Source organism: Magnolia sinica, chromosome 11 (assembly GCF_029962835.1).
Source record: "Magnolia sinica isolate HGM2019 chromosome 11, MsV1, whole genome shotgun sequence".
Lineage (NCBI taxonomy): Eukaryota > Viridiplantae > Streptophyta > Magnoliopsida > Magnoliales > Magnoliaceae > Magnolia > Magnolia sinica.
This window is the reverse complement of record NC_080583.1, coordinates 68,753,856-68,763,431: the sequence shown is the minus strand read 5'-3', so window position 1 is coordinate 68,763,431 and position 9,576 is coordinate 68,753,856. Positions and strand designations below refer to the sequence as shown.

The 9,576-nt window shown below is 38.9% G+C and overlaps 1 protein-coding gene across 1 annotated transcript; it reads left to right on the top strand.

Moving 5' to 3' along the window:
* Positions 1-215: 215 nt before the first annotated feature.
* On the top strand, positions 216-8,331 carry LOC131218146 (expansin-A2-like; the record flags this gene model as incomplete). Its single annotated transcript, XM_058212825.1, has 3 exons — positions 216-256; positions 5,500-5,600; positions 7,715-8,331. Coding segments are annotated over 3 exons (759 nt in total), but the record flags the coding sequence as incomplete, so codon positions are not given.
* Positions 8,332-9,576: the final 1,245 nt, after the last annotated feature.

Below are 9,576 nucleotides of genomic sequence, written 5' to 3'. Positions count from 1 at the left end.
GATCTTCTTCATTTGATGCGCTTATGCCATAAAATGATCTGGTAAACGTATGGACAGCGTGGATATAGAATACATACATCAAGGTAGCACTACAACAAAAGCTGGCTTAGCCGACAATGTGCGTCTCTAGTTTAGCGGCGCTAATTAAAATTAGTAGTCGGTCAGTGATCGGGTATAAATAACGTACGTACCAAAAACCTAACATTTTTTTCTCCCCTCCCAATGCTCTCTCTCTCCATCCCGACTCTCTCTCTCTCTCTCTCTCTCTCTCTCTCTCTCTCTCTCGATCTCTCCCTGCCTCTCCCTCTCTGTGCGCTTACCCTTCCTCTCGCTCTCCCTTTCCCTCTCCCTCCCTCTCTCGATCTCTCTCTGCTTCTCTCTCTCCCTCTCCAACTCCCTCTCTCTCTCTCTCTCTCGATCTCTCTCTCCGCCTCTCCCTCTCTCTCCCTCTCCCTGATCTCCTTCTGTTCTCTCCCTCTCTCTATCTATCTATCTATCTCCTCGGCCCTCTACTGCAGTTCGGCCTTTTGATGCTCGTAAATCTCGGATTCTCAGGTATGATGTAAGGTTTTTCCCTTCTCGTTGTTGCTTTTTGCAATTTATAATACCTGATTAGGGATATGCATTATCGAAGCCCTAATTAGGGATTCATATAAGAAATCCCTAATTGGGGATTTGCACTGTCGAATACCTAGTTGGGGATTTGCATTGTCGAATCCCTTTTTAGGGATTTGTATTGTCAAATTCCTCATTAGGGATTTGTCTTGTCTAATCCCTAACTAGTTTGGGGATTTGAGGACTTTTGACATTGGGGATTTTCTAATTTTACAAATTAGGGTTTTTAGGAATCGGGGATGTGAGGATTTTAGGATTAAAGAAAATAAGTTTTTAATCTTGGGTTTGAAGGTTAAGCATTGGCTAACATAAATGGTTAGCCCCATTGTAGATATGGCATACTTCATTTGTTCCATTGTTTATTGGAGATGCAGTGGCTTAAGTTTGGTAGCTAGAATTCTACCCACCTGCATAAGATTGGCAACGGGTTGTGTCGACTCCTTGAAAATTTCAGGTTCAACACCACACCACAAATTTTAGGTCACTCTTTAGAACATCTTACACCTGCACATCATATGTTTGATTAAATTCCTTTAAGAATGTTTAGTAGTATTTCTTATACGCATGCAAATCCACTTGGGCACATGTATTGGGATGTGAGATCTTAGCTTGGCATCAAGTGATCTTTTGGCATAAAAATCTGATTTGAGCTTGCCATCAATTGCAAAGTATGATGCTTGATATGTATGCATTGAAAGCTTGTACACGAGCCATGCATTAACTCAAAATAAACTGGGATTAAATAAGTGTAGTTTTTGGTTCATGATGCATCTAAAATGCGACCTTACAATTTGGACTATTTCATTTGAAGTGCTTGCATGCCGCATGCAATGTCTAAGTATTTTCAAATAAGTTTTTGGTTCATGATGCATCCACATTCCGAGCCGCAATCATATTCTGCCACATGCAGCCAAACACTATGTGAGAAGGTTGTTCACCATGCCTTCTTTGAAACCTTCCATTTTTATGAATTATGTCTTGAGATGATGGCACATAGTTTGGGTATTTAAGTGAACAATCATTGATGCACTCTTATGATGAAAATTTATCTGCATTTTGTTTACTTTCAGGCATTAGGAGGAGATGGAGAGGTTAGAAATTCTTCTAGTTACCAGTCATTCTCTTTTAGACTCTTTGTCCTGCCCTTCGGCATTATGTTGCAAGAAAATCTCTTGTTTTTTTTTATATTGATTATATATATATATATATATATATTATGTAGTTTAGTTTTCCTCTGGCATTTGGGAACCTCTAAGCATCTGAAAGGGCATTTTTTTTCCTAGCACAGGCAGTTATAATCTTCATTTTATTGTCACCAACCGATAACGTTCTGGTTTTGTCCTTCATTACCATGGTCCCTTGCATTTGGGTGTGGTCGGCTGAATCACGAAATACTCCAAAGGTTCGTACTATCTACCAAGGTGTCATCTAGCTGATTATTTTACCAGGTATGGATGTTTTAACGAGTGAGGAATATCATGTTACAGTGCCTAGAGGGCTTCAAGCATCTATTTGCTTTCCTGCTTAGGTGTTGTGATTTTACCAAAAAAGAAAAACTGAAATTCAAAATCGGAATCGATTTTGATTTCACTATCTATGCCTTGAAATCCATTTTATTTTTGATTTGAGATTTCAATCGATTCCTCTCTCTCAACTGGAAGAAGGAAAGCTGCAGGCTTGGCTAGAAGCATCAGATTCTTATCTACTTAGGCATCAGTTGATATGAATTGCCCGGCTTTGCTGCCTAAATTCTTTTCCTTAAATTAATCCCTGTGAGTTATGTTGAGTGAGCTTTGCCGTGAATTAGACAACTTGCATCAGTTTCCCTACATGTAGGCAAAGGGATTAAAAATTGGTTTTGACATACCGTATCACTCACCACTAAAACTCATGACAGTTGATATAGGGCCAATATAGAGTGAGCTCTGTTCAGTCCAAATCAGATAGTTAGGTTTTTTAATAATTGTTTTCTTGGAGATATGGTTCATCCTGCAAAAAGATGGTTCTGATGGCTGTATTTAAGTGCCTCATTAGAGATGGATAAATGTGAAACTCCTCTTCCATGTCATTAAGAGGGAGTTTAGGACCACTCAATTGGTGCCATTTAGAGTTATGTCACTAGTGTGAAAACTAGTGCAGGGATTAGTGTCTTTTTAGTATCTTTCTTTTAATGTGACTGGCAAGGTACCGTGGATATAGGTTATGACAGCATTATTTATTTATTTATTTAGTTTTGTAAATTGACAATTTCATTAAACCTCAAAAAGTGTCATGACAGAAAATTTTTGCACAATGGAATGCTCTGTTAAGCCCCATCTTTTATTTATTTGTTTGTTTTTTCTTTTTAGTTTTTTGAGAGATGGTTAAACCCGTAATTGTGTTATGTGATATTTTCCTTCTCTTCATAAAGTAAGCACCATGGTTTAGTACAACTCTAACATGATATGCAAAATGGTTGTTTTGAACTACAGTTCTCTGTCAGAGTTTGGTTTCCTTGGATTCGAGTTGGGTTATTCAATGGAAAATCCAAATCATTGGTTGTGTGGGAAGCAGTTGATGCATGTCTTGTTGTCATCTGATAGGGAAAAGACAATTGAACTTGAAATATGCATTGGACAGAATGGTAACACTGCAAATATAAAAGCTACCAAGCGTAGTATGTCATCAGGTTTAGAGATGAAGCTTGCGGAAAGAGCTCTCTTCAAGTCATGAAGGAATATTGCCATATACCATTCTTTCCACCCAACAGATCAGCATGTTAAGCGTCGAAAAACCAACTTCCATGGAGCAGCTAAGGACTAGCCTGGTTCTGACTATCATAAGAGTAGTTTTCAAAGGGTTAATGGTGGGTGATCCACTCTTCTCGTTGCATACAAGTGGGGCAATCCAGATTTCAAATTACTTCAGCCTTTTGACGCCACTCATGCTAGGAGTAGACCATATAGAGGATTTGTTTTTATTTATATTTAAGACCATTTATTGTAATAAATTTTGTTTAATATTCAGTTTTATTTGTATTGCATCATTTTTATGTTTCAAATATTTAAAAAATACAGGTTTTGATTGAATTATATATAATATGAAATCCATACAAAGGCTTTTAGCGGCGCTCGTGTAGAAATCTTACGGCGCTTTTTCACGAAAAAAAGTGTCCACAAACCACTTTTACCAGCGCTCTGAGTGATTTTTAGCAGCGCTTTTTCGCGTCGGGGAAAAAGATAATTGTGGCGCTCCGAAAAGCGCCGAGAAAAGTTAACTAGCGCCGCTATTACCTTTAGCGACATACCCATTTATCGACGCTTGAATAGCGCCGCTAATATAATCACCGGCGCTTTTAGGACTTAGCGGCACTTATAAGCGCCGCTAAATGTCCCATTTGTGGCGCTAAATGTCCCATTTGTTGTAGTGTAGGCCCCATGGTAAGGGCCGCACCTTATCTCTCCATTCTCACGAGGTCCGTTCTCGAGAGAGAATTTCTCCGAGTATATCTCCTAAATCATGAGAAATTGTAGCAAGGTTCCGAAAAAAACCTTTGATACTCGACTATGATGGTCGATATGCAGGCACCAAAAACTTGCTCACGTGGCATTCAATTAACTCAAATTAATCCATCCAAACCATAGACCTACTTTAGATGGGTCATAAACAAAAAAATCACAATATCTGCCTTGTTGGACTTTAATGGACGGAATATATATATATATATATATATATATATATATATATATATATATATATATATATATATATATATATATATATATATATATATATAAAAGCATTGAATTGTACGGTTTCAAAAGGCAAATACTCATTACTTAGATGTTAGGGTCATTCAACCAACCTGGCTCCTTGGTGATGATCAATCTAAACTGGGTCACACAATTTGGACGGTTTGGATTATTTTTCTTGCATCATGTGTACAATATATTAGTGCATCCAGAGAATCAACAGAATCCCTCTTGAGAAATAAGGGGCCTAATAATCTTCCAAAAGCGATCTAGTGGGTTATGTCTGTGGAAACCGTTCTATACACCTAGTTGCATTTGGTCAGTTATCTGAACCGTCCATTAGATCCACTACACTCTACGTAGGCTACATGGAAAAATTCATACCGTGCCCACGATCTAAACCATAAAATCAGTGTCAATAAAAAATGGATGAACAAGATCGTTGTTAGAAATATTTCCATGCACAGATACTTAAGATCATCGGTTTGCTGTGAAATTTTGCAGAGTACTGAAGAAGACTCACCTAATGGACGGTCTAGATTGGTGATGTGGATACCAATAGTTCAAATGCAACTAGGTGAATAGAAAGGTTTCCATGTAGTGAGCCCACATGATCATTTCTCGCGAGCATTGTGATAAATCTCGTTGTTGCCAATTTCTCAGCCTGAGAACCTCTGGGGATATTTCAGATTTTCACGTTTCCAATATCACAGGAGAAAATCTTTCTGAAAAAATGAATTTAGAAACATATATAAATAAATTATTTTAGATACTAAACGTTTTTACGTTAAAAAGTGCGATAATTCTGCAAGAAATTAAGAACTTGTGAGATTTCGAATTTTTCGCTATATTATCCATAGAATATCGCGAGAATTTCTAAATCGCGCCGATATTTATCACAAAGCTCGTAACTCCTCATCTAAATACATGCCATAAACGGATGTGATTGCTTGAGAGAAACAAACATTCAATACTATTTCTTACACATACCATATATCAAGAAAATCACACCTATTTCATTATTTCTAAACTTGCAATCTTCTTTCTTACATCTCCCTATTATCTCCTCCATAAATATTATATGCATGAGCCTGTTTTCGACAATGGTTTATATTTTGAGAGCTAAGATGGCGTCTGGGTCTGGTGCATTGGCTGTATGTTTCTTCCTAATCGTAGTTGGTGCCGCCGCTGAATACAAATGGATTAAAGCACATGCAACGTTTTATGGCGACAGGAATGGTGTAGGAACGATGGGTAATTTTTTATATTTTATTTTTTGGGTCCCTATTTTTATAAAGAACTGATCAACTACAGGCTGTTTTTAGTGGAGTAAATTTAGAGCTTGGCATCGAGTTGATTCGGATGGAGTTGGGGTTACTCGACTCGATCCAGTTTTGAAATAGGTCTGACCCGAACTCGACCTGACTCGGTACCGAGTACCGAGTCCAACATGCTTGACCTGGTTCGAGTCCGAGTCTAGCCTAGACTAATTTTAACTGAGTCTGACTTGGTCAAAAGTACCAAGTCAGGTCGAGTCAGGTCCATGTATTGAAATCACAACTCAAAACCTAGATTCACTTGCCAGAATTGCAAACTCTCTATCAACTACATGGCATCTCATTTTCAGATCTAAGTTTTTTTAATATATATGTACAAATAGAGTTTTGGATTGAGTGGGTCGAGTCAAGTTGAGTTATTAGGTGACTCGAACTCAACTAGGTATGAGTTCGGATGGGACGAAGTCAACTCAATTTTGATCATCTCACCCGCTCCGTTCAGATCGAGTCGGATATGAACGAGTTAGACGAGTTGAGATTGTTGAGCCGAGTTATCCCGTTCCCAGCTCTAAGAGCAATGCATAAAATCACTTAGGGAATCAAGGGTCAAGATAATTTTTCTTTTCTTTTTCCTTGATTTTCTATGGCTGAAAATGCAATGGCACGGCTCTTATGGTACAGCAGTCAGTGGGTGATTAGTTCTCACACTGTAACTTACCATCGAGGCGTATCTTTCCTACCAGCATACTGTTTTTGTAAGATGGTAGATAACCCGGTTTGATCATCAGGTGGGCCATACCATTGTGATGAATGGACAATCAATGTTGTGAATCATCATACAGATGTGGCCCATCTAGTGGGTGGATAAGTATGATTTGTTGAGACGAGTGATCTACCTTGCGTATTTTACTGTTGGCATGGTATGGATGTCATGCACAAGTAGCCCGTCAGCGGTAAAGATGCTTCCTGCGTAGGAAGTTAAGATGCACTCGCCTGTAGGGGATCAGTTCTCGTGCTTAGGGCACCAACAATGAGTACTTAGTTTGAAAAAAAAAAAAAAACTGCCTTGTAAAAACAGCAACAATCTACATTAGAAGAGAAGAATATATGGTACATGGCCTGCATAGGTTTCTAATTCTTACAAATGGGGCCCATGGTTCTGTAATCCAGAACATTAGTCTGTTGTAGCCCAAAGTGGGAGGTGAGTTCCTAAAAAAGTTACTCTATAGTTAGATTATTAACCATTTATTTTTGGCCCACAGAGACGGTTGAGAAGAGATGTGGTCCAAATTGAATTGAAAAAGGTCCTAAGATTGGTTGCTGGGTTCTTTCTATCTGTTAGATTTTAGCGGTGTTATCCATCCATGGCGGGACACAACAGATCAATGGTGTAGATTAACAAATCATAGGCCCCCAGTTCTCAACATTGGAAACGATGCCAAGGAGATCGAACCAGATGCTATGTGTACAATCAGTCAAATGATCCTAGACTTCAAATTCTAACACCTAATTGGTTGAATCTTGAGGTACCCTCAATCATTATCAGGCCCACTAGATCAATGGTCTTGATATTGTACACGTGTACCATGTGGACATTGAGTACTGACCTAATACTGAAAGAACTGGTTCCTCTCTCTTATTGAAGCTCAGTGATGAAGAATCCACCACATATTCAAATTGGTATTTTGAAATATGTGGTGCTTGATGGGGCCCAAGAATATGGGGTCCATTTGCACCGATCTTGATGGTTCATTTGGTCGGCTCCACCTTGGATGGCCGTTGGATCAAAAATCATTTCCATCTAAAGAATCTCACCCACTAGCTTCTGGACCTTTACTTGCATATGGATCACTGGCTTATGGGCCAATTACAACAATGCTGTGATCCTCGAATGGGGGTTCTGTGCAGCATTTTCATCCAAGATTGTAGCCCACCAAATGAACGGTTTAGATCAAAGAAACAGAGCCCCTTGAATGCTGTCCCAATTGAAACTTGCTCATAATTCAGACCCAAGAAGCATTTTCATTTATGTACTAAATCTATTGACATTGTTGTGTCACTAATCTAACACATAAACCTAAAATCACACAGAAGGTGCATGTGGCTATGGCGATCTGATCAAGCAAGGATACGGCCTCGAGACGACAGCCCTTAGCACGGCCCTCTTCAATGACGGTCTCACGTGCGGCGCATGCTATGAGATAAAGTGCTACAATGATAAACAATGGTGCAAATCAGGCTCAATCAAAGTGACTGTTACAAACTTCTGCCCTCCTAACTACTCTTTGCCGAGCGATAATGGCGGATGGTGCAACCCACCTCGCAAGCACTTTGATCTAACCATGCCCATGTTCTTGAAGATAGCAATTTACGAAGCTGGCATTGTCCCCGTTCTCTACCGGCGGACCACTTGCATCAAGTCAGGTGGTGTGAAGTTTGAAATCAAGGGCAATCCCTACTGGATACTTGTATTAGTGTACAATGTTGCCGGCACTGGAGATGTAATCGACATGAAGATCAAAGGCTCGAACACAGGTTGGATCCAGATGACCCGTAATTGGGGTCAGAACTGGCAGACTTCGGCCCGCCTGTTGGGCCAGGGCTTGTCATTCCAAGTCACTACTCGTGACCAGCGGATGGTGCAATCGGACAATGTTGCACCGGCAAACTGGCAGTTCGGGCAGACCTTCGAGGGGCGACAATTTTAGATACATTGGTGCAAATAGTTATAAATACATAGGAATGTTATATATGGATATTAATATACATATTGCAGATTATATATATGCATGCGTACGTACTTACATAGCATGTATACAGCATATATTTTCCTTTGTTCATGTGTTGAAAAGAATTACATATTGGGCTTTCTAGTAAAATAGGTTAATTACTTATGGTTGTTAAGACTTAATTTGTGGATTAGGACCATCTATGCATTAATGATGGAGATTAGCAAGATTATAATATGAAACAAATTAAAGATCGTGCCTGCTTAAGAGGTCTTTAGTGTTTGTGAAAGGAGCCCGCTCGATCTTTCGCACTGTTTATACAAAGGAAACCACTTCAATGGGACTTTGGTTTTGTATATGTGGGTGAGGAGACCAAAATCATAATTATATAGATGAGGGCAGGAAAAAGTTGAGCCCATCACAACTTTTTTCTTCTTCAAGAATCTTCGTACTGCAAAAGAGTTACATGCATATCTAAATTGTTATGGATTAGAAGACAGCACGAGCGTAATAGCCCCATACCTATATCTTTACCAATGAGCATATGATGGGGCCCATTGGTATGCTCCTCAAAGTAATCCAAGCATATGATCTAGCCCGATGATCATGTGAGGCTCACCAAATATAGGTCCCACTTTGGCCACACTGATCAACTAAAGGAACTTTTCTAAATGGCTACCCGATATATTTTATTATTGGATATGAGCTACGCTCTTTAGATCCGGTCCATTAAGACCGCCAATCGGATTGTAGTACTCATCACAACATTTAATTTTATCGATGTGAGATGAATCACAGTCACAAATACTAGTGTCTTTAATGACATAGATCATCATAGACATGAAAGCGTGGTATGAAGATTACATGTCTTATATGATTACTTATTTACAAGTGGTCCTATTATACATGTTTCCAGAGAAACACAAACCAAAGTATGCATTACTCAAAATATAACCAAAAGTACACACTGAAGGAGTAGCAGAAATAAACTATATATACTGAATAATCGAATCATCAAGATACATAAAAGATATTTGTAAATGGATGTATAAAATTGAATCATACTCCCACTAATCAAATACATCATTAGGATCTACAACTCCCATAGACGTTACATGCCTTTTAAATAGCGTGATAGGAAGGCCTTTAGTGAGTGTATCTGCTAGCACCTACTCTGTGTCGATGTGTTCTATAAATACTTGATGACTCTTGACCATCTTCTTT